This window comes from Cyprinus carpio, chromosome B23, assembly GCF_018340385.1.
Source record: "Cyprinus carpio isolate SPL01 chromosome B23, ASM1834038v1, whole genome shotgun sequence".
NCBI lineage: Eukaryota > Metazoa > Chordata > Actinopteri > Cypriniformes > Cyprinidae > Cyprinus > Cyprinus carpio.
The window spans coordinates 14,796,904-14,823,416 of record NC_056619.1 but is presented as its reverse complement, the minus strand read 5'-3'; the positions used below and the strand labels follow the sequence as shown (position 1 = coordinate 14,823,416).

The 26,513-nt window shown below is 37.6% G+C and overlaps 1 protein-coding gene across 13 annotated transcripts in view; it reads right to left on the bottom strand.

Annotated features, from left to right (window-relative positions):
- The window catches only part of LOC109045073 (agrin-like), a 243,045-nt gene that overhangs the window by 115,437 nt on the left and 101,095 nt on the right, over positions 1 to 26,513 (bottom strand). For all 13 annotated transcript variants that reach the window (XM_042751067.1, XM_042751065.1, XM_042751070.1 and 10 more), the window contains one exon: positions 24,670 to 24,708. In XM_042751067.1, coding sequence (XP_042607001.1) covers positions 24,670 to 24,708 — 39 coding nt within the window. The remainder of the gene's footprint in view (positions 1 to 24,669; positions 24,709 to 26,513) is intronic.

The following is a 26,513-nucleotide window of genomic DNA, read 5'->3' as shown; positions in this document are numbered from 1 at the left end:
TTTGGATCATAGCCTTGTATAGTCTCGGTAAAGTATGCTAGATCATGGTAGACTGCATCCTCCAAAACTTAGCACTCAAACTGATCTGAAAGATGGGAAACTGCATAAATTCCTTTATTTAATCTGGGGCTTTAACAAAGCAGACTCTGTATGCAAATGAATCAGTAGGCACAATTAATTTTGAGTAAATTCCTCTTCCATGTTTTGCAATACAAAGCCATTTTTTTTTTTAACAGATTCTGCCAATCGTCATCAACTTAAAATCCTGCCACTGTATAATTTTCTCCTTGGAAGACATTTTCTATATGATGCTACATAAATCTGAGCCAGTCTATAGACCCTGATTGAGGAAAACTGGCCATTTAGGATTTCTTCGATTAGGTGTCATCAGCATAATTTTATGATGCTACATAAATCTGAGCCAGTCTATCTGCAATTTATTCCTGAAAACCCCACTTGTCATCAGCATAATTTAGATAAACAGAGCTGGGACATAACCACACCCTCATGTCACGGTGGAGGTCAGCAGTTGTGGCCTGCTGGGGGGGGGGGTCGTCTAACAGCAGGGCTGGGGAGTGCCCATCTATGCCAGCTGGCCAGCTAGACAAAGAGCTGCTCGGCCCCCTGAAACCCCACCTTCCTCCATCTCGCTCAACACCCTGATCAATAACCTCGCTGCCGATCAATACCTCCACAAATCACTTCATTTTCTCTTTTTCTTTCTGTAGCACTTACAGCTGGCCATGGCAGGAGAGAAAGAGAGAAAGAAAACGAGCAGGCTGCGTAGGTAAAATGTGACCTGCCCTCCAAACCAAAGAACAAGTAAGTGCAAAATAAAACCCATTAAAACCCACCCAGTATTTCACAATAAGAGAGCTCGTTTTAGCTGCTGTCATTGTTTTTCCTTTTTTATTCCCCCTTCTCCTTCTTCCGTTCTTACTTAATAACTCTAAAAGGTAAGTGCAGAATACGATCAGGCTGTTTTCCTGAAATCAAAGCAAACTGCAATGTGCATCCATCAAACTCAACCCGTCTTCTGTTCGATAAGAAAAATACTGTAATTCACTACATAATAATTCTCCACAGTTAGAAAAAGGCAAATATACATTAAAAACACAGAATAAACCAAACGGTCAAGAGTTTTGCCATTTGAAAACAAGAATGAAGTAAATCATCATCCTGCTAGCTTTTAAGCTCTCTAATTTTTATTACTGCCCCTTGAGTTTGTTATTATGTTGTTCTGTGGCTTATGTAACCCTCAAAAGTATGTTTTTGCCAAATGGAGAGCAGGGGAAACTATTCTGTATTTCCTTTTTGAGTTTCCAATGACTCTGGTTCACATGCTTTCAAGAGATTCAACCCAACTCATTGTGCAGTCAATGCATTCTCATATCATTATAGATGAGTATTCTGAAAAATTCTGAGAAGGTCTGCGCTCTTTACAAAAGACAATGAGGCAATGAAAACCACACAAAAAAGCATGTTAGCGACTGTCACATACACCTTGCCACTTCCCAGTAAAGCATTTTCATCATTTGCTGATTGAATTGCATTCCTCTCTAATTTGCTGGATTCTTCCCCTCAAAAGACGACCGCGTGATGAGGCATAAATGCAGTGTGATTTATAATGCTGAAATAACTATGTGCCATTATTTATCCTTGCATCAATAAAGCTGTCTTTTGGTGTGTCTGGACCAAAACTATTGGAAAAGGAGAAGGTGGGGAAAATGTCCACCTTTCCCAGCTCCTTGCATGGTTTGAAGGGTTAATATAATCCTTGTCTGCCTCTCCCACCCAACGTGACCTTCCTCTCCTCGACTGTCCCCGCATATATCACTTTTACTGGGGACTGCTGAGTGGGATTTGCCAAAAGAAGGGGGATTTAGCTAACAATATCATTAAAAAAAGAGTGCCTGTGATGTGAAAGTGTGGGAGAGAAGCTTCGATCTGAGCGACTGTTAGCAAAAGAAATGGAATGAGGGTGACAAACAAGACCATCAGGCGAAGGCCAGTGCGTCATGAGCTCCAGATCAGAGCTCGACTCAGTCTTTGACGCAGATGTCCCAGCAGGGCATATTAAAGCCAACTACCATGGTGGAGAAACACTGCCCATCCACGGTCCACCCCATAGTGTATCCATCCCCTAAACCCAACCCTTTGGTAGCTCTTGGCAGCACGTTACTGCACTGTCCGTGGCTCGGTGGCAGCTGCGAATGGTGGTGCCTCAATTCCCTGACAGGTTTCCATCATGTAGTGAACAGATGGAGTTCTACACCCCCATCACACCAGTTACACTAGCAATTCTCTCTACTTGTGAAAGAGAGTGAGATTGAGAAAAAGCGAGAGGAGGAGAAGGCTAACACCCACCCCACCAGCACAAGATCTGACCTTGCTTTAAAAAGCCTCTTCTTGCTGCTGATTTTCGCTCAACATATGCGCTTCCGCTGTAACTGAAGTCATGGATTTGTTCACCCAAAATAAAGTGAATGCTACTACAAGGCTTCTCCCATCATTCATGCTTGCCAGCATAAAAGCTACTGCATTTATTAAAGGGATAGTTCAAGCAAAAATGAAAATTCTTTCTTGATTTACTCACGCTCTTGTCAGTCCAAACCTGTATGACTTTCGTATGTTTTTTTCATCAATACTATAACATCTCCAATAATCTTTTCTACCATTATCTTTAATAAAAAAAACTAAAAAAATAACATTTTGTGTCATTTTGTGTTCAGCAGAAAAAAAATGAAGTCATACAGGTTTGGACAACATGGAGTTGAAAGTAAATGGAGTGGAAAGAGAAGGAGACTGGCTGAGGTCTTGAGCGCCCCAGCTTTTGAGAGAAACCCAATGGAGAGTTCTCCAGAAGATTGACAGGATCGTTTGGAGGTGGAATGGACAGGTGGTGATTGACAAGGTCTTGAGGGTTTCTGTAGAATCAATGTAGGCCCTTGTAACAGGTACTGATGCTTCAAACCACCCAGCATAATGTCAGCCTCTCTCACCCTAAAACACAGTCTAACTGAGCCTCTCTCACCATAAAAAAATCCAACACTAAGCAACAAAAAATTCTCCCCTACATGCACTTGTTTAAAGAGGCCAAGAGGACTGCCTGAGGATTTACGATAGTCCTGAAATAGATCCAACAGGAAGGAACAAATCTTGCACTGGGCTAAAACCAATGGCAAAACCATCGCAGACTTCATTGTCCACTGTTCAATAGTGCAACTGACTTTCCCAAGAGCTCAGGCATTAGTGTAATGGCATGTGCAGACACTGGAACAAGTAACAGGCACTCTGTTTTCACCCTAATCCAGCTTGAGCAATCAAACAACCCTAGCTGGACTACTACCAAAGACTCTTCACACCTGAAAGCTTTCGGCAAGCAAGTCCTGGTACCTCAGAGAGCAAGGAATACTGGCAATGTCTTTGTCTTCAATGTCTAGGTTATAGGTTTACAACCTCTGATTCCAACAACCCCACCCAATTCTACTGTTTTCTACTTATGATTAATATATGTATATGAAGAGTTTGGTTCCAAAAAACAATAAATGCCATTTTCAAAAAAATTTAATTCCACCAAAATCAGTATTGTATCTGGTCAGTATTGAAAGTAATTTTTTTTGTTTTACGCAAAATGCGATATACGCCAAGTTATTCTGTCATGTTTTCTCCCTTTCTTTCCAAACTGTGACAAACGGCAGTCTCCCTTCTCTGCAGAATGCGATATATCCGCTCAACCAATCACAGCGCACCATCCCACGCACTCTAGACAGTAGTGGCGGCGCTCTGAAAACACCTGGCATCCTAGTTTTCCTCATCTACTTTGTACTTTGTGATCAACAAACAAACTTAGGGCTGCACGATAAATCACATGTCATTGTCATCCGCATCTCATCAGTAAAGCCGGTTCTGTGATTAATAGTAAATCTCCATCACGTGCTTTCAGATGGATACACAGAGCCGTAGATCACTGACAAGCTATGCAATATCACGTTCAGAATCGCAGATGAGTCGCATTCGATTATGAACGTGATATTGCATAGCTTTTCAGTGTTAGTGTTTTTATTAATGCCATTAATGTTTTTTGTTAATACAACATTTAGCACTAGTCAACTAAATGAATGTAACATGGCAAAGATGAATGCACTTTTGGAATTTGAATGTAAGGGAAATGTAATTTTGGAATTTCTGTGGTCTAATGTGATATTGTTGTTCATGTTCTTGTTCATGATGAAATTTTCTTTTCTTGCTGTAATTAATTTATAGCATGAACAAGATGACCGGTTTAATTCATTTTGGGAGCGATGACTGATTAAATGTATTTTTAGTCCAGTGCCTGTATATAACATAATTAATTTCAGAGAAAATCATATGCTGACAAACCATGATTAACAATTTCAACAATTTCAAAAAGAAAAAAAACTAAAAAAAACTATAATAATTAAATTGATTCAATGGATTTATAGCATTTTTGCATTTTGGGAAAAAAAAAAACAAAAAAAAAAAAAACATGTCAAAAATAAAAAAAATTTTATCAAAATTACCAAATAAAATGTTATGCTACATTTTTGAAAATCAAAATTTGGATTTGAATTTTTAATGTTATTATTACCTAAAGACGCTATGTGAAAGTTTGAAACAGAAAATATTGGTTTTCATCTTGCCACATTTTTACTCAAATTAATCAAAATGGATTTATAGCATTTTGGAACCAAACTCTTCAAATATATGTAAATAATGGCATAATTTCTAGGATTTATTTAAAGCAACATTTAGCATTGATGATTATTTATATTAGGTTATATTAATAATATAACTTTAATTAATTATAATAATGTAAAAAAATAATTAAACAATTATAATTAATTACTAAAATAATTTAAAAACTCTAAACCAGGGGTCAGCAACCTACAGCACATGTGCCAACAGTAAATACTATTAAAGTGTGAAAAAGCACTCGTCAATGTCAAAATGACTGAGATGGCCAATCAAATTAAAGCAGGGGGGGTTTACTGTTCACAGAAGCAGAACGCGAAGCGTCAGTTTAACGTTTAAGAGAGCGAGGTAAGATAAAGCTGCAAATCACTTAATATTAGTTAACTTTTAACGATACGCTTATGATAGAAATGTTAAATGACTGACAGCTATATCCAGAGATGCAAACTACTCTAATTTTTTTTTCTCAAATATGGCCACTTGATTTTGAGAGAGAAAGAGAGAGAGAGAGAAAGAGAGATGTGTAAATTGTATCTCTCTACAAACAATGAAGCTGAGTTTATTTATTTAAAAAACAGTGATTTTACCCCCCTCATTGCTGAGAAATATAACATAGCGATTCAGTATCAATTAATAAAAGTTGCGTGGCAGAGCTGACAACAAGTTTATGAGCTTCTGAATGTTACATTTTGCACAGCGCGATCTAAGATCTGTGTGCCAGTGGTGTGTGTGTGTGTGCGCGCGGTGATTAAACTGAACAGTTTTAATGCATTGGCCTTGTTACACACACATATACAGTGATGTTCAGTACGGTCGCACTGTATATATTTTATTCAACAAACTTTTGAAAAGTTTAAAAAACTATTTATAAAAAAATCTTCAGAAACTATTTGCATGAAAATCAAATAGGCCTATTGTTTGAAAATGTGTATGTACTGTGCAAAGAGTTAATGCATTCTCAAAAATATAAAACACAAAAATAAAAAAGTTGTTGGCACAGTGGTTAACCAGAAAAATAAAAAATGGCACGTCATGCCAAAAAGTTTTCCGACCCCTGCTCTAAACAATAAAAACACTAAAAATACAGCACATTTAAACTGATATTACGTCAATAATTTTAAATGATATGCACAAAAACAAAATGTATTTCCATGAAGACCAAATACTGATCCAAATGTCATTCTTTCTAAGCTACGACACACAAGCCAAATCATTTCATTAGAAAGGGTGAGTGCCAATGAAATTATTTGTTATAGTTCTTGTCACGGAGTCAATAACCATAAAATTAATAAAGAGAAGAATGAAAAATGTGGTGTTACTCTTGTGGCGTTAATGTAATTTGTAGGTTGTGTAATTTGGCCTGTAAGATTCATGTACTGCTTAATTGTGATTTGTGGGGTCCAAGAATTTTGGAACCTAAAAAACAGATTGTGGACCAAAAAATGTGTGGTCCCGTAATCAAGTTTTAGTCCAGCACACCTGTGGTAAAGTGTTACCTCCCTCTTTCTTTCTTTCACTTGATTCTACTACTTCAGGAGTAGCAATCAGACTGAGGGCCACAAACCCAAGGCTTGACTTAAGACACAATTGGAAAGTAATTATACAAGAAGAGCCAATTTTCTAAATGTCCCATCCTTTTCTTCATCTCTCACTCTCAGTTTCGTCTCTTTTCTCCTGGCCTGTATAAAATGCTCTCTGATTTGTAGCATGTGTAGTGAAGGATGACAGATAGGATTGTGCTCTGAGTCACAAAAATCCTGGCAGATCTCTCCTCCTCATGCCCCCACCTCTCCCCAATGGCACAATGAAGTAATTATGCAAAATTAAATATATCCTTGGTTGATTAGGGTGCCATATTAAGGGAAGTTACCAGTAGGGATAATGTTGAAGCGAATTAGGTACAAAAATATCCTGCTTGTGAGTAGTCCCACAAAGGCTGACTCCAGAGCAGAGATAGTTAATGGCTGTTTTAGGCAGCAAATGTCACATATTCAAGAATTTGAGGTGATCTGCATTAAGTGCACTTGAACTGAATGTATTACCCTTTTTTCATTGATTAATGAGACTAGCAGTCAGGTAGAGTGAATGGCCATTCAGCAATTGCTTGTGATAGATGCTAATGTTGAAATAGATGAAAGCATACTGAATGTGGGGACCTTTCAAATTTGAGCATTTTGAATGATGAATGGCTCCATGTGGCAGAAAAAGGCTATCAGAGAAATCAGTGGTTATCTAATAAATTTGAACAATTAACTATCATTCACCATCTTGAAAGAATATTACTTAAGTTATATCACGCAAGCAAGAGTGCTGTTAAACTCAATTTCACAGCTGGCAGCAGCTGATCATAGACATGCTGATATGCAACGCAGTACTTTTGTTTGTAATATTGAGCAAAACAACAACAACTTGTGTTTTAGGCAAAATGTGTGTATTTAGGAGAGGCTGCTCTTGGCGGGTTCAAGAGCGCTGAAAGGCCGCTGATGCCCTGGAGCTCACATCTCCAAAAATGTTCAAATGTTGAAGTCTAAACAACTATATTCTCGCACAAAAAACTCTAAAAACTAAATTCCGTGATACAAAAACAGTACTATTCTAGGGTTGGGCGATGTCCACCAAATTGGCATCGGACGATGTCTACAGCGAAACATCACTATGGATTCTGACAGCGGGGGGTGGGGGGTTGTGGTGTGTTGTGGGGATGCAGGGCTAGGGGTGTGCCCAAAGCATGAATCCGTATTCAGAAAGGCACGGAAAACAAATAACGCATTCTACGGAGCCACTAATGGACATGGTTAGCCGCTTGCTAGCGGTAGCCTGTTACATTACAGCACATAAAATTTCACTAACCACATAAAGACAGTAAGGAGAGATGACTGATGATGATGGTGAATGATTTGCAGATCCTGAGTACCATCTAATCTTGTAAAATGTGTGGTAAGTACTGCTGCTCCGTAGTATAGAGTACATGTGATCATAAATCTCGAAAGTGAAAGTAAAAGAAAGCTTGCATTCGAAAGCGGTTTCAATGCTGTGTATATTAATAGCAGCCCCCTAATGCCTGAAATTTATATACAGTATAATTACCCAATGATATAATTGCATGAGAAAGTATTGAAACATACATATATTTTTTTTCCTCCCATCTCATATTTATGACCTTTAGGGGCTCCGTAGTACACGTCATTTCCTTTCCAAAAACAGTATTGGGATGCGGCGGATTGCAGGAGAGGGGGTGGGAGGAAGGAATCACAATGCTTCAACAAAAATTTGTGGATTTGGGCATCCGCTAAGACACTCATTGTGAGAAATGCTGCAAGTGGAATAATGGAAATGGTTGGAGTTCTGTTATCACTTCAATATTGCACTCCTGAAAATAGCTCTGAGCCAATCAGATTTGAGGACCAGAAAGAACTGTTGTATAAGAAAACTGTGTTTCATATATACACACACACATGCACACACACACACACTCAGACAAACACACACACACACACACACACACACAGGGTAAAAATATAGACTTTTTTACCTTATTGTACAAAACTAGGGTAAAGGTGAAAAAAATAAAAGAATGAGAAACAATGGTTAATGTTATTCGCAAAGCCTGAATGCAGCGTTAACAGGTGTGATTTGATATAATTATCTCCTCCACCATCTCAAAGTCAGACACACAACACAGCCTCTTTTCCTCCACAGTGAGGTCATTTTCTCCATACGTCCCTCTCTAAAGCAGATCATATTTCTCTCTCCCTCCCCCGCACTGCTGCCGGTAGCATGTTGACACTTATTAAAGCTGAACGAGGCGGCATGTGGCTGAGTCGGGTTTGAATGGAGAGACAAAGTGAGAGAAGACACACCTGTATGAGGCCCTAAGACTTTGCACAGGGCCGGAGGGCGATGCACAGGGGGCCATGAGAGGGCCAAAGCCAGACAAATAAAGGTCAACATGAATGTTGCATGAGCGGTTTGGTGCTGGTGTTGCCATGCCGACCAGTCTGGGTCTTTCCTAGCTCCAGCTGGGCCTCATCTGTGAGCTAACTTGATGGATTGGAGACACCCGAACAGAACATGCATATTCATCCACCTCACATTTGCGTTTATCATAAAATACAGCTCTAAACTAAAACAATTACACATTCTTTTACCAGCAGCAGGTGGGAGCGAGTTAAATTAGCAAGCGAGCACCAGTGTGTGAAGTCAAATGACTTTGGAAATGTAATGAAATCGCGTCTGCTAGGTAGCGCTCATGCTGAGTATGCAAGCACACATTGTATTTGATCCACAGACATCGTCTAAGGTTGTCTGCTGCAACATAATTGCATTTTCTTGCATTAGCTAAAAAGCGCTACTCATTCTGTTGTTAAGGGCTAAGAACATTTTGCCACTTGCATTGATCTCTTCCCACAAATCTCTTCCAGAGACCGGCTTAGACTACTGCCTCCACAATGTGTCTCTGTTGTCAATGCATTGATTTGAAAGTCAATGTGGGTATTTATTACATTTTACCAATCTTAAGCTAAAATCGATAACGTAAATGCTTAATGCTAGAAATGGTAACTACGATCGAGAGCAACCTAGGAATACTGAGATCTCCCAGCTGAACAACACACGACACAGGACTCACAGCAGAAGCTGAGGAAGATGACATCCATTTGTGCTCCAGTCGATGTCAGAATGCTAACAACATGCTAATGCAGTCAACAGTCCTGCACACAGTGGCATTGTGAGCAAGTATGGCAGAATCTGAGGTGTTTGAGAAGGGCAGTTTGGAGGCTGAGCTGTGTAGGTGTACAATAAAACATTGATAACTATCAAAATCAACTCTAAATAAGCCCTATTTTTAAATGTGTTTACATTCAGGTTCCGCCTAAACCGCTTATGACTTTACCTCTGATAAAAGAACACAGTTTAAGCAGTTAATGCAGCCTATTAGGTATAATCTGTGTAATACGGAGCATAAACAAATAAAGCGGTCCAAAATGGCCGCCGTGAAGGTAGTTTCACAACAAAAACCCTTTGTCACCGTGGTTACTAGCATAATATGGCAGCAGAAATCACATGTGTACCTCCCGTAGGGATATTTGAGAGGTTAATGGTTCACTTCAGAAGGAAAAGGACAGAATAAAGCAATGCTAAGAGTTCAAGACCACCTGATTACTACTGAGGTAAAAGGCTCTGGTCTTGTATGAACACTGCTGACTGTAATCTACAGCGATTCAAGAGAACTGAATGAAAAAATATGTGAATAGTCAATATGTGAGCATTCACACAGTGGCTTATTTAAAGCAGAAAATTAATGCTAATCATAATTTCAATCTTTTGTGTGTGTGTGTGTGTGTGTGTGTGTAAATATAGAGTGTGATACACACTACATGATTAATTGACAGTCCATCCAATTAGTCAATAACTGAGGTTGACTATATGCATTCATTTTATGTTCAAATTCATGCTGAATGCTTCTTTAGACTGTTAGCATGCTAAAAACCCTACATGGCTGCATGATTCGATAGAAGCAAATCCGAAATTGCGATATGGCTTAGTGTAATTAGAAAATCACTAAAGCTGTGATTTAAATAAAACACATGTACTGCATGTTTCAAAGTTAAGGGCCCTATCATACACCCGGCACAATGCGACGCAAGGCGCAGCGCAAGTGTGTTAACTAGTTTCAGTCCGGCGCCGTTTGCATTTTCCTGTCCAGCGCCACATCGTTTAATTAGCAAATGCATTTGCACCCATTTGTGCACCCATGGGCGTGCTGGTCTAAAAAAAGTGGTGTGTTCAGGCACATTGCTATTTTAAGGAGCTGAAAATAGACTGCGCCATAGACCAACTGGTCTAAAGTCTGGCGCAATGTCTTTTCTTTATTATTTAAAGAGCATGTTAGTATAGGCGGGTCCACAACGCGCGTACACACTGCTTATTAAACACAGGGACGCACAGCAGCACACAAACATGCCAAATATTAAAAATTAAAGGATTGCAATGCATAAGAATTTTTTGTAGGCTATTAAATATAAAAATACCTACATGTCATAATGTATAGTCATCGCATGTATCAGAATTAGGCTATCTATTTGCTCGCACACGAGCAGCTCCGTTTCATCTCTCCGTTTCTCCGTTTCATCTCTTTGCGCTTGCCAAATTCCAAGAAAGCACATTATTAAATGTTTTCAGAGTCTCAGAGTTGTTTGGTTTGCAGTAAATGCTGCTCCACACAATCTCATTTCTGCTTGTGCTGTGAGTTTGGGTCACTTATAATATGCATTTGGGAATGCAACTGACATCAACCATCTTTCCATACTTGCGATGAGAAGCACCTACCGATAAACCATCTGTCATCAACAAAAGTAAAGCTTTAAGGACTTGCAGTAAAAAATAAATAAATAAATAAATTGATGAAAAACATTAACAAACTAAGACACTGTACATTTTTTTATATTATTTTACAGTGAAATATTAGTATATTTATATATTTAGGCCTATATTGTTGTCCTTAAAGGTATAGTTCACCCGGCATTTAGTAAATTGCAAACATTCCAAAAAAATAAAAAAAAAAAAAACATGAACAACTGAATAAGATTGTCCATGCAATAAAAGCCAACATGAATAATTGTATGGAAAAAAACAAACATTCCAAAAAAATAAAAAACATCTTGTACTGCACAAGAAAGTAAGTCATAGACATTTGGATTGACATGAGGGTGAGTAAATGATGACAATTTCCATTTTTAGGTGGACTATCAATAAGAATTGTGTCAGATTAGGTTTTGGTGAATGCAAAACTTGCCTACTTAACTATTTGTGACACAAATTTATGATTTCTAGGACCGAATAGTCATCTAGGCAAACTAGAGACTAATCAGTATCAAAAACAAGTCGCTTTGCACATTCCCACACTTCATATAGGAACAGCATAGCCAAATGGTCTCAGCACAATTGACATTAACTGTAGAATGCATCATCTGATTCATCTGTCACTAATTAAACGGGTAAACAGATGGGAGTGTTTTCAGGAAACATACATAAAAAGCTTTAAGAAGAAGCTGGACAATCTAAGCAGAGCCGCACTCAGGTGTGACAGCACACACACATATACACACACAGCAGACTTGTGAGGACTGACAAATCCCAAATAAGTTGCAAAAAGCCTTGCTGTCAAACAAAACGGCTTGTACGTTTGAACTCACATGTTCCGATAGCATTAGCGAAATGAGTTCTCATGCGGTGCTGCCTGGAGTGCAGATCTACACTGACTCTGTATCACTTACTTTTTTCCTTCCCTCTCTCCATCAGTGCATTACATCATCTTTTAATTATTCATCCTAACTCACACACACACACACACACACCCAATCAGCCTCACTGAAATCTTCCTCAACTCTGCATGTCAATAATGAATCTCAAGCACCTCTAAAAATGGTCTGATGCTAGACACCGAAAAAAAGCACAAAAGCTTCTGCTGCTCATCAAATGAAAAAACAGCCATTTTAAATTCACATTTAAAGTCTTCGCCAGAACCAAAGAGGTCTAAAAGAAGAAATCTGGTCTTTTCCTCAACACAACGACTTAATAATGACGAGTGAAACCGACACGCACAATTGACGGTTATACCCTGGTGACTGATACGATGCTGGCAGGCATTACGCCGCTTATTAAAAAGGTGGCACTTCCTGTTTTGCCGGTAGTCACCTGGGGTAGAGGAGCATATGGCAACTCTAGCACATAATCTCTTTTTCTGGGAGGCTTCCACATGCAACACAAGCACCCCCTACTTCAGTTCACCCCCACTCCCGATGATGTCATTGAAAGCCAGACGCCTCCGCGATGGCCGTTCCATCTCGTATGCATGAGCGAAGATGTGTTGGCAGATGGGACAAAGTGCAGTGAGAGGTGCTGAGAGCAACGAACACTTGACTTCAATTTCGGCATTGAGCAAAGCTGCCTAAACTAAAGGTGGCACGGGCAATCCAAGATAGCAGTGGGTTGTTAGGCATGGCATCAAAGACTGTTATTTCTTCTCAGATGGAGGCCTCAATCGTGAGTATCTGACAGTGTGCCGCATGTATACAGTAGGACACTGTGGTCTGGAATTATGACTGTAAACTAGAAGATGCCAGGTGATGTGAATCTGCTATCTCCTACTGAGACCTGCACGGCCAATATCGCAACAGGCCAGGGCTAAACTAGCCATATCTGCTTCCACGCACTGCTTGTTTCCTTTTCAGCTGTCTGAGGGTGGCTGTTTCTCTTCTGTAATGGATAAGACTGCGGTGTTTCCAGGTGCTGCTTTCTGACTGGAAAATAGATCTGCACTGACCCCTCAAATTCATTTCTGAGCATCATCTGTAATCTTATAAAAAAGTCTGAAGGACTATGCAGCAGAGAGAGCTTTACAGAGTAACCGCAAAGATGGTATAATGGATCACAGAAGCTTGAGTTGGCTGTCGCTCGCTAGTGTTCTGCTGGAGAAAAAATAGAGGAAAACTTCACAAACAACAGTCATTGTGCTGAAAATTATCCATTACTGATTATGATTACTTGAGCTCTCAGATCTGCACAATTACACCGCATAAAGGAGTATGGATTGTTGTGCAAGCTTCCAAAAAAAGACTGGCGTTGCTTTATGGGTTTATAGTCACACAAGAATTGATGCACAAACGGTACTTTAAAGAATAGCAATAGATAGAGAAATTCACTGAAATTCATTCTGAAATATTCAACACCTGTGTGAAATATTACGTTCAATGCAGTGGAAACAACATACCTACAATTAAGCATTTCTGAAATGGTCTGCATAAAATATAGTTAAATGTATTGACGGCTAGGCTGAATACTGACAAGAACGGGCCATTTTACCCCGAAAAATAATAATATGTCATCATTCAATTTATGTCATTTCCTGAAAGATTTCTTTTTTCTAATGAAAACAAAATGAGATATTACGCAGAATGTCCCAGGTGCTCTTTTCCACATAATGTAAGTGAATGGGGGACATACACTGTCAAGCTCCAGAAAAGTAACACAAGCACAAAAAAGAAGCTTCTTAAACCACTAAATTGCTTTTTCATTCATTTTCAAAATCTCATTATTCACTGATTTGTTTTTATTTTTATGAAAAAAAAAAAATCATTTATGTATGTATGTATTAATAAAAAAAAAAACAGAATAACAATAATAATGAACAATATAAACAAAAAAAATAATAATAATTATAATAATATGACAACAACAAATAATAATAATAATAATAATATAATTATTATTATTATGTATAGTATTTCAGTCTGTTTCTCATGTAATGCTGTATCGCATGGACAGGTCACATAGATTTCTTTGACACATTTTGAGTGAACTATCCCTATCCTTTAAATAGAAAAAGAACAGATTTTGCAATCCAGTTAAATTTAGCTTGCATTTGAAGTTTGAGGACACTGGATTTATTTGACAGTAAGAAGTGCAATCTGCCTAAAAAAAGCCATTCTATAAACTGAGCCACTAGACTGAAATACGACTTCTTCCAAAAACAGAAAGTTTCTGACCACAGTGACCCTGACATCTTCCATTTTGACAACCAAACTGGAGCACTGACAGCTCAAAGAAAGCAAAGACTGGCTGCAGGGATTTCTGCCGCACATCCAGACACGCTCTCACCTCAGCTGGGCCAGATCCAGAGCGTGTGCCCCCTTCCCTTCCTCAGGCATCAACGACAGACACCTCAATCTCATCCAGCCGAGCCTACGGCAGACATTCTCAAGAAATAGCAAAGCAAGAGACAGGCTGATAGAAAGGGAGATGTATGCTGCTCTTCGAGAAGAAGACGATGAGTGAGATGGTTTAGACACAGACGCAAGCAGTGCATGAAGAGAAATGCAAATGACATCTGCATGCTTTCTCATGTTGGGATAAGATACAGCATCTGAAACGGCCCTCCTGCTGATATCTCCCCACGACACAAAGTGTGACTGAAATATTGATACGAATCTAATGATGAGGTTTGCATCACTGCGATGCCTAACTAGCTCTTCTCAAAAGCAGCTTGAAAACGCAAGAACATTTCTTCTTATAGTACATTATGCTTTGCCATGAGTATTTCCTTGAGTTCTGAAGGAAGCCCTGCCTGCGGCCTCATCGATGCGTTGAAGCCTCCTGGTTGACTTCTGGGAGGGCCCCTCATACGGGCGCATTCATTTCTGGAGCCGCAAAATCAGCATTCCTACCGTCTGAGCTGAATGTCCAGGCTGAACTAATGGAGGAAAATCAGATCCTATCATGATGGACACGGCCTCAAAATAAGGCATGCTGGGAAATAGCACAGGATAACAGCTGGAAGAGATCTCGCCAGGCTCCTGCCGGCCGGAACGTCATGCTTAATTCGTTACATATGAGGAAAACGATGGGAGCATTACCTAAAGTTAGTTTTGTTATTCTAGAATGACTTCAACATTCTCTTTTTGGCACAAGATATGCTTTTGACTGATTAAAGATGATTAACGCTTCAAAGACGTGGTTGAATAATAAGCAAAAGCATTTCTGTGTAACTTGAACATATTTCCTGCCATATATACAAAGTATTTTGATTATGCATTCATAATGCATCTCCCAGATCACCAAAGGTCTTGCACACGTTTACACATGCTTTGCACACACTTTGTTTATGCACCAGATGACTTTTCTACCCTTCTGTCTTTTTTCCAGATTCTTTTTGCCCCAGCTCTCTTTCTGTCGGAGAGGGGTGTTAAAATTCCCTCCCAAATCGCCACCTTTCCAGCTGCCTGGCTCTTCTTTCTGTGATGCGTACAATCACTTTCATTATGCAAATGATCTCGATGCAGGCTTCTCCAGAGTTGCATGGCGGAGTTGCAAATGGCTGCATACAAAACAGCCTTTATTTGTCCTCTTTCAATTAAGGATTCCAAGATGTATCATTAAAAGCAAACAGAAGGGTAAAACACGTCCTCCCGACAGAAATCTTCCAACTTCTTTCCCAACATGAAGAAAAATTTGGTAATAAAAACTGCACAAAGATTTTCATGCAGAAATTATGATTCATGTTGGTATGCGTTTAAAATGTAGAGAACAAAATGTAAAAAATACAATTACTATATACATTTTATTTTATTTATTTTTCTTATTTTTAAAGTGTAAATATTAGTGCTGTCAAATGATTAATCCTGATTAATCGCATCCAAAATACAAGTTGTTTACATAATATATATGTGTGTGTCTAATGTGTATATTTATTATGTATATATAAATACATACACATTTATGTATATATTTAAGAAAAATATGTTTGTATATATTATAATAATAATTACAATTTATTGGGTTTAATATATATATATATATATATATATATATATATATATATATAAATTAAACCCAATAAATTGTAATTATTATTATTTAGATTAACAAAGAAGGGGAAAAAACATAGATAAATACATATACAGATATACAAAAAAACACCTTTAAATCTCAAGATAATATCATAAATACAACATAGATCCAAAAAGCAATCAATTAAATATATATAATTATTATTAATTATATTTATGAAAAATATTTCTCTTTGTGTTGTCTTTACACTTAATAAGGTGACTGTCATGTGCCAAACTGATTGTTTAAAATTGTGTGTTTATAGTTTGACATCCTGACGAAGGCTTGTTAGCCACAATACATCAATGTACTACAACTGATTTGTTTTAATGTAAAGCCATGTAAGAATAATAAACTAACAAGCAATGAGTATATGTAACAATTTTAAAAACATAAAGGCAGTAATATCATTTCAGAAGTTGTAAAGAGATTCTGAAAGATTTCTGTTGAGCCGCTGTGTACAATAACCATTAAAAGTTCTTTCAGACAATGGACTCTACTCAACTGAATTTGCCCAACTAAGAATCAAAACGAGAGTCAAAGTTTCTCATTTTCTCCCTTTCATCTTCTGACATTGATACTGAAATCCTTCCAGCACTATATAATACAAAAGCAGTGTCTGCATGCAAAACACAACAATGCGCTTCTTGATGGAAAGCGATGCTAGTTTACAACTTTACATGCACATGAACACACACTCACACCTGCACAGATAGCCACATCTATCACGATCACTCAAAGCGATGGCTGGCTCTCGGTTTTTAGTAGGCCACTGCCGTAAAAGAGCGAGTGTCAATAGAAACGCTGGCCTCCAGCCTCGCCGGGCTGTCTAAGCACCTTGTCATAATTGTGTGCAGTGGCGCGGAGCACACATGTCAAACAAGCCATTGAGGGGAAGTCTGGGAAACAATACAAATTAGATGAGAATGAGTTGGACTCCTTTCGGGTATATGTGACCGGGGGCAATGGATGAGCACAAATATACACAACTGGGCCCAAACAACTGTCCAGTGTGATATCAGGTCTTGCATAACAGGGAAAAGGGACTGGTCTGCTTCCATGGGTGCAAAGACCTTGTCTGTTTTTGTTAGAGAGAGAGAAGGGGAAAGATCGTGTTTTGGGGGTTTAAACAGAGAGATTTATGGTTTCCTGCACTCTTCATGCAGACCTACTCCATCATGTCAGCAGCAGTCCAGGCACAAACACAAACTGTGCTGCTCCTGCTGCCGCTGGAACATTTGAATAGAATTACAAAACAGTTTCGCCTTACAGTTACACTAGACTGGACAGAGAAGCCGGAGAACACACAATTGAGAGGACAGTGGCCCTCCTGCTATGAGGATTTGCTTTTATGATGACAATCAAAAAATAATACTGTGCAAAATCTGACTAACAAGACACATAGTGAGTCTCTTCATGAAGAAAAGAGAGGCACTATTACAGGGCGCAACACGTAACCCATACAAATATGTACTATTGAGGGTCAGAAATAAGATGGCTAGCATAGCAACAATGGGCCCGTATTTGTAAATGTTGTTAACTACTCACTCTGAGAGATAAAAACCTCTTTTTAATTCATGGCTATTCAGAAATGTCTGTGTATTGGAGCCTTTTTTAATTGCTTAAAGTCATAGATATTTCTTTATATTATTTTAGATATTAACCCTTAGGGGTCGACAAACGCAGAAATGCGTTTTGTGGCATAATCGCCTGACAAGGCTGAAAATAACATAAATTATATGCATTTATAAAATAAAGAAAACAAACAGGTTGCGCTGTCTGCAGCCTTGGTTCAGCAGTGATCTTCATTTAGAAATGCGTCATTAAAATTAACTGTAACTCAGCAAATACTCAACACAGACACAGGAGAGAGATATCTATAGAAAGCTTGACATGTCTACTTTTAAACTAATCGAAAACAAATATTCTGTGATAAAGTAATCCATATGAAACCAAGGCGATGTCCAGTCTTTCATGTCTCCCTTCATTATATCTAATGCGACCACGCCCACGCACTGAGCACGCTATTGATATTATAATGTCCACGTGAAGCGCCCGGCGTGTAAACGCCCCCATAACAGCATAACAGTGCTGAGAGGAATAAGAATGAATTCACCGCAGAAAAGACTTTGCTGTGACAAATAAGAAAGAAGCTCAAGAAGCTTTGGATTACCTTTGGATTATTGATGCAGCGGCTTGATCAAGCAGAGATCATAAACATGATTAAGTCTTTTTTTTAATTATCCTACTTGTATTAGTTTTCATATAACCTCTACACATTTTACTAGTTAGACTTTTTTCAAACTATGATTCCTGACTAAATGTATAATCAAGTGAAACATTATAAAGTTTCATTCACAGCATCTAAATGTCTCACCATGCCAGGATGTGTTTTTAATGTTCTATAACATAAACAGCAATACGATATTAAAAAAGTTATAATGTTACTAGCCTAATGTCAGTAAGAATGGCATCATTACTCCAGTTTTACTTTAAGTGTAACAATATTCACTATACCATTTAAAAGCTTGAAGTCAGTGTATATAGAAAATAAAACTTTTATTTAGCACACAAGTGATGATAAAGACGTTTATCATGTTACAAACAATGCTGTTCTTCTGAACTTTCTATTCATCAAAAATACCTGAAAAAAAAAACTATATATATATATTTATATTTTTTGAGCAGCAAATCAGAATATTTGAATGATTTCTGAATGATCATGTGACTGGAGTAATGATGCTAAAAAGTCTTTGACTTTGATTGTTTCTTATAAACTGTTTAACTGCACTTGCAAGTGAATCTCAGGTTATTTTGTGTGATTGCTAAATATATTCTAAATAAACTAAAAAAATATATACACAAAATTTATTTTGTCCTCAGATTCTTTCTTGTAACTCTTCCCTCTCAGTCAAACACCTGACTGAAAGGCTCATTATGCAGCTCATTATGCGGGCCTTTGTCTTCTCAGGTGTGAATCATAGCATTATGCATGATAGTTGATACCTTCTCACATATACCTTTCCTACACAAAAAGTGTCTTAACAAATGTAAATCAATATATTGTTTTCTGTGAGTGAGTAATCAAGATGATTTTCACATTAATTTTGAAGCAAAAACCCTAGGCTTCAAAATCTGTTCTCAAAAGTCTTGTGAACAAATGTTCTCTAGGTGTTTTATTGCCTTATTTCAGTGACTTCAAAATTTTAGTTATTCACTAACCTCGCATAAACGTTGCTTTCTCAAAAACACAATCATGTACATACATGCTGCTCACAAATTATTGTAGCCCAGTTTGTGCTGATTACAGTGTTATTATACTATAGCCATTTATATGTTTATAAGGAAATGAAAAAAAAAATATATATATCTGGGCATATCATAACTTCTCCAGGCCCCCAAAACACCCTCGGGCCCCAGAGGGTTAATAGTGCATGTTCCTCGGAATACTGTAAAATAAAATAAAATAAAATAAAATAAAATGGTAATGATAATAATACTATATTTATAAATGAATGAATGCAGAGAAATGCTTTTTGCTGCCATTAAAAAGCCCAAGCAAAGGCCAACAAACAAATAAATGTGGCTATGTCATATATTGAAGGTAACAAATGGTACTATGGCACTGGATAATTACTATATTAAAGTACGATGGTATTTAGAAGTATATTATTGGTGTATATGTAATAAAAAACAAAACATGACACTTTAATACTGTGATCATTTGTGCAAATAAATATATACACCAAATATTAAGCTGAAAATTATGCATTACTGTTTGCTCATACACTATAATAGTATAACATCCATAATACAATGATAAATGATTACTTGACTTCATCCTAAAACAAAAACGTTGTCTTTCTCTTTATTTATTCCTTCCCTTTCTAACTTGTAATTGTTTGAACAAATACCTGAAACTTGGTATTATGAGCACTTCCTCTGTCTGTTTGCCTCTTTAAGAAGAATTTTGTTTTCCCCTTCTGCTTTATGTATTCTACAATCGTAAGTCGCTTTGGATAAAAGTGTCTGCTAAATGATTAAATGTAAATGGTTTGCAGGATCTGTTACATAACTCAAGTCTTGAACAATTATACTAATAGAAAGACAAGTCAAAGTCTGTGTAATAAAAACTGAAGTGTATGCGACATAATTGGTTTCATAATGAGACTAGAGAGTGTTCTAATTTTAACGGGTGCGATTAACAATTAAAAAACCGATAGGGATTGCCCCCGCATTACGGTCCCATCAAGTCGTTTCGCATTTCCTTGTAAGCGTGCAACAACATCTGAATCCTGGATCTATGTGCTAAATGATCACATTAATCATACAACACAGCATCTCAAGGTATTCCTGCCTCACTAACGCATCTATGAATGCTTCAGAAATAGTACTCAGTGTTTCATCATCATCATCCCAGATGCATTACTGCTATGCATTGTAATTATTATAATTAAATTCTAAACTACATCAGTAGACATCTTCCTCTCACAAAAAGTACTTCAGTGCACTGCATTCTGCCACCGATTTGGTTCATGTTACTATTCAAGAGAGTTAAAAATGTCAGGGTGATACAAATGTTCTGAGAATGGAATTTCTATATATAAATAATATAAAATTCATAAAAATAAATATAAAATAAATGTCAGGTTGATACAACTGTTCTGAGAATGAAATATATAAATACATATATAAATAACTTAATGTATAATACTTGATAATAAATGATAAATAATAAATGATAGGCCTATATAACTTTTTTGTTTTTAAATCAAGTCATTTATGATTTATGAATGGCATTTCTGAAGTATTTTTGTCCAACCAACAAGCAGAAAAAACAAAATCAGAAAGAACCCCTGCAGACTCTCCTGACTTTGTGTGAGGGTCAATTAAAATTTGAGATAAGTTAAACTTTTTAGGCTAGCTCAAGCTGACGTAAGGTGGAAAATGTTTCTACATTTACTTGAAGTTTCCACCATATGACAGTTTTAGTATCATTACATTGAAAATTGTCTTGAAAATGGTATAAATGTTCTTTAAAACCATATGAAACCAACACGAATACAAAGAGCACATCTCTAGGAACTTTCAAAGTGTTTTTCTTTTCTTTATCTTGGACACTTTTACTTGTCATTGACCCAAATGCCAATTCGACTTGAACACAAAAGACTGTGAGTGTATATTTTCAATCTGAAGCCCATGTAAAACCAGAGCCATGACAAAACCTCACTGATGCGAATGTCAATATGAATTGCTTTCCTCACAATTCTCTGGAACAAACTGGCCACATCTTACATCTACTTCTTACCCTCAATGCGTAAACTTACCATCTCTCTCCTCCAGAAATCAATAGCTTCCATTTCTGCGCTGTACACTGCTGAGTTGTGTCAAGAATATGTTAGACAGATTAATATCAAAACAAGCTTTGCCTACACCTCCCCGATTTCCTCTCCATGACAAGCTCTACTGTTTGTTGCTTATGCAAGCAACTGCTGATTCTACAGAACTACAAAGACAGCCGTTCTCGAGAATTTCTCGCAGTTGTATTTATGTTCAGACAGCACAGAGGGCAACAAAACTTCCAGGCGTAATGTCAAACTCGAAAACTTCGGTGAACGCTCGAGTTAGGTATAACAGTTAATCCCCAGATGAATTTATGCCACATATTTGATATCTTGATACGCGCTGTTCTCTGCACACCAAAAAAAAAGAGGAGATGAACATGATTTTTCGGGCTCTTTTGTGTGAAATCCATGACATGAAAAGATTTAATTAAGATAAGAGACTGGTAATAATTAATTCTGCTTCCTTCTGTCAAGAACACAGCGATGGCTGAATAAATTACACAAGCCCTGCGTTTTATTTATTATCGTTTTCCCTTTCTGAAGACGCTGTTTGAGCTTTTCAAAGCTAAAGAAAGTTTGGCAGGGTCTCTGAAAGTTAGTCCACAGCTCGGGCCCACATAAACATCACAGTCCTCCCACCACCTACTCGATTCAATCTGCCATTATGTTTTTTTTTTTTTTTTTTTTTGCAGGTACAGCTCGGCCCCGAGGGGAAAACTTGCTGTGACAAACGCCGAATGGAAGGCTGCGTTCAGTGTATTCATTACCACACGTCAAGATGTGTAGGAGTGGTTTGTCCGTATCTTACCATCTAATTTCCAACATGACCCAAATTAAAGCAGGAATGCTAGGTGACCTTTTCCGACAGGTGGCTTCTTCTCATACGTAACTCTCAAACCGGTCAAAAACATCTGATCTGATGGTTAATAAACTACCCGACACAATTCAGTCATTGATTATTCTAAAAATAACATTAACATGCGGCCAAACCAGGGGCATTCCAAGTACAGAATCCCCTTAAGTTTACCGCTTGGCACACACAACTTCGTAAGTGGGCCGGATACAAACAAACGAACATTTGTTTTACCGAAAGCAAGATGTTTTCCTCAAGCCAACTTTCTAAACGGACACGGAGATAATTAACGGGACACAGCTCTGCCAAATCTTACACGAGTTTGAGAATCTGGCAGTGTTTGGTTTGCCGACTTGAGCGACTTAAACTCTGAAGGACATCCGCTTAACAAACGGCCTACAAAACGACACTAATTAAAGGTTGCTTTGTTGCATTGTCAGGTTTCAGCTAGTGATTAAACATCTTTTATTGAGCAGATGCACATACAAATATGCTTCAAAAGTGGGGGAGACTTCAATACAGATTGGTTTCTGTCATTTGAAGGGGAAATACTTCAATTGTGCTTGTAATAGGGGGATACTTAGATGTCTGTGATGTGATTCCGTTTAATTAAATATCTGTGAATCATTTGGTCTGGGAATGTCATTACGTCCTTGGAACAGGGGACATGTTTTCTCTCTCATGCTCATTTTCCTAATGCACAGGCTTTTATACAAGTGCATTTCAGTCTTGTAACGAATTAATATGGCAATGAAGGATCGGGGATGGAAGTGTAATTGGACAACCGATCTCCCTTGACGCTTAATGGCCTCTGAAGACAGCGGCCGTGGGGCAGGGGATGAGATAGCTGGGAGGGGAGCTTTTCTCCAGGCTTGTGTAGGTCTGGCACATGAAGTACTGTCCGCCTGAGAACTCGCAGAACAATCGGAAATGTAATTAAGAGCTGGCTGCGGCTTTTAAACACTCGGCTAGAGCGGAAACAAACAGGCAGGGAAGAAGAAACATCCATGTATCGAAAATGTGTGGTGTGATCAATAGCCCACAGTTCGGAAAGCATCAAAGGGGGAATGGAGTTTTGCAACTTCACTCGGTGCCTCGCAATTTCTCTCAGTACTGCAGGTTTTCAAAGCAATCTCTAATGTCATTAAACTTCTATTAAAAAGCCGTTAGAAGCCTCTATTTCTCTACGAGTCAGATGTATACATTTTAAGTAAAATTTTACGAGTTTCCGATCTCTTGGTAAGGAGTAAGGTTAATCAAAACATCAATCAGACATAATTACCCAGCAGTGCCGCATGGACAGTGTTTCAAGGAGATAATAACTATTGTGTTGTAGCTGCAGGGGAATAAAATTCATCTTAAAGCCTGGATTTTCAACACAAGCCTTTTCTCAAGGCCTCAGACAGAACATCCTACGAAGCAGGTGATTGGGCAATTATTGTGCAAATCGAGCCTAGATCCAACAGAGCCGTTTCTTCAAATGCAGTTGTAATCTCAACAAAATTACTGGAAAAAAAATAGTGTTTAACATTTTCACCAGTATACAAAAGCCATGATCCAATCATAAAAATGTGAGAAAAACGAACACAGCATTGTTCTCAGAGCGTTATTACGGTTTGTTTGCTGCTCCTTTGGTCATTCAGGTCTGGTTCAGTGCTAACAACCACGCTGAAAACTTTTAAAATGTATTCACGTGTGCACTGGAGTTAATTATACCACATGTAATTTCGGCGCATTGATACCAACTACACCCACACACATGCAGCTATTTTGTTGGAGTATTTACGATGGTGTCCATAATGAAGCTCATAAAGAGAAGCATCTCCACTGCCAGCAGCTCAGGAGTAACCTCCAAAGCCCATTTCATGTTGTTGCATATAAATATTCATTAACAGAGTGGGGAAACCAGCTGTTTCTCCCAATTTATCTGTGCAGAGATATGCCATTTGCCAATAAATTGTTGTTGGATAATTAATGACTCTCAGTGCATGGTGACAACTAGAGAAACAATACCTCATTTAATATTGAGATTTATATTCATAAACTTGGCAAAAGCGATCAGCTAATCAGCTTTAGTAATAAACGAAGCTGCGTCCCAAGGGTATGTGGGAAAACTTTAGCCACATGCCCGAGACGTCAGCCACACTGCATCACACCAGTCTAAATAAATCAAGATGTCAGGAGATTTCTACATCAAAGCAGATGTCCCTCCCTGCTTCTCGCTGACCATGTTAATAGGCTACACACAAGCCGGCAGTGGGAAGCGACACGGCGAGGACGCCCACTTCAAACAGCAAACGGGCCTGAGCTGAGATCATTATCTGGGCAGGTTGAAAACACTCCGGTCAGGGGAATTCTTATGGGACTTACCATCAGGAGGAGGAGCCGGTGTGAAGTGAACAGGTTTATCTGCGGAGGAAGAAGAGAGAGAGGCACATTAGTTAAAAGGAAGACATCCGGACGGTCCCAGGCGGTTAGCAGTCATTTCGAATGAGTGGGTGGACAGTGGACTACATGACTCTTTCACAGAGGTTAAATCTCAAAAAGAATAGATTAAGAGAGATCAGTTGGAATATGAGATTAAAGGAATATTGTGGGTTAAATACAACTTGAGCTCTATCAACTGCATCCATGGCATGACATGCTGTCAGATTTGTTTGCAGTAATGCACTTACAGCACTGAAATAAATGTTAAAAACATAATTTTTCAATAAAAGTTTGGGGGCAGTAAGATTATTTATTAATTTTTAAAAAAATAAATTAATACTTTTTATTCAGTAAAGGCTCATTATATCAAAAAGTGTTCAAGTGATCAAAAGTGACACTAAAAACATTTACAATGTTTTATATGTGACCCTGGACCACAAAACTAGTCATAAGCAGCACGGGTATATTTGTAGCAATACGCAACAATACACTGTATGGGTCGAAATAATCGATTTTTCTTTTATGCCAAAAATCAATAGAGTATTAAGTAAAGATCATGTTCCATGAATACATTTTGTAAATTTCCTACCGTACATATATCAAAACTTAATTTTTGAAAAAAAAAATATATATATATATTAGTTTTCAGCATTGATAATTATAAGAAATGTTTCAGCATATTATATTAAAATATTAGAATGATTTCTGAAGGATCAAGTGACACTGAAGTAATGCCTGCTGAAATCCTAAAAATTTCATAATATTGATGTTACTATATATTAAAGCAAATAAATTCAGTCTTTGTAAAAAAAATATACATAAAAATAACATAAAATATATTTATTTTTTTTTATCTTATTTAATAGTAACAAAAAATTAAATTCACATGCAATAACTTTTGAACTAGTAACATACAATTGCATTCACAGGCTGTAGCCTACATCAAAAAGCCACAAAAATTGGTTTTCATGCAAGACTAAACCAAATGTTCTTGGTCAGACATTGAAATGTCTGGTTGGACAGATGAATCACCAAAACACATCAAAAAACAACAAACAAATGAAACATTTGTTTTCTGGAGATACTGACTTGATTCTCTTGTGATCTTGACAACAATGACTTAATTCTTTCATCATTTTAAAAATCATTTTATTAAAATCTCAACTATTTTCTTCTGATTTTTTCTTAAATAACAAAAGTTTTCTGTTGCTTTTTCGTGGCCATTTCTATGTTCATACTGCTGCAACATGGATAAGAATAATTGAGTTTATTTCAGCAACTCATTGAAGCTGAAACGTTTTTATGTCTGTCAGTGATAGAGCACTCTACTGTCTAACAGTATGGCATTCGTGAAGGAAGCTACAACTTTATAGTTTCAAACACTGTAGAGACTCTGAACATGTGTTTTAATTTTCATTTTAAGCCAGTTCAAGGGAATAGAACATATGCATGGTAATGCTTGAGAAAATGCCTGAGAAATCAACATCACAAAAACAACTTATGTTGAGGTCACAAGAAAATTACAGATCGCAAGAAAACAAGACAGGAAAACAATAATGCATGTCCCTTCAGGCCTTCCGTACATACATCATACAAAAGCAACAAACCCCCACAAAAGACTATTATAAAAGAAGATACTTTGAAGAATGTTTTAAGTGATTTTAGACACAGTGAAAGTCAATGTGGTTCAAAACAACACTGAATCCCATTGACTTTTATAGTAAGGATAAAACAAACATTGAGACATTTTTCATATTATTTTCTTTTGTGTTTCACAAAAGAAGAAA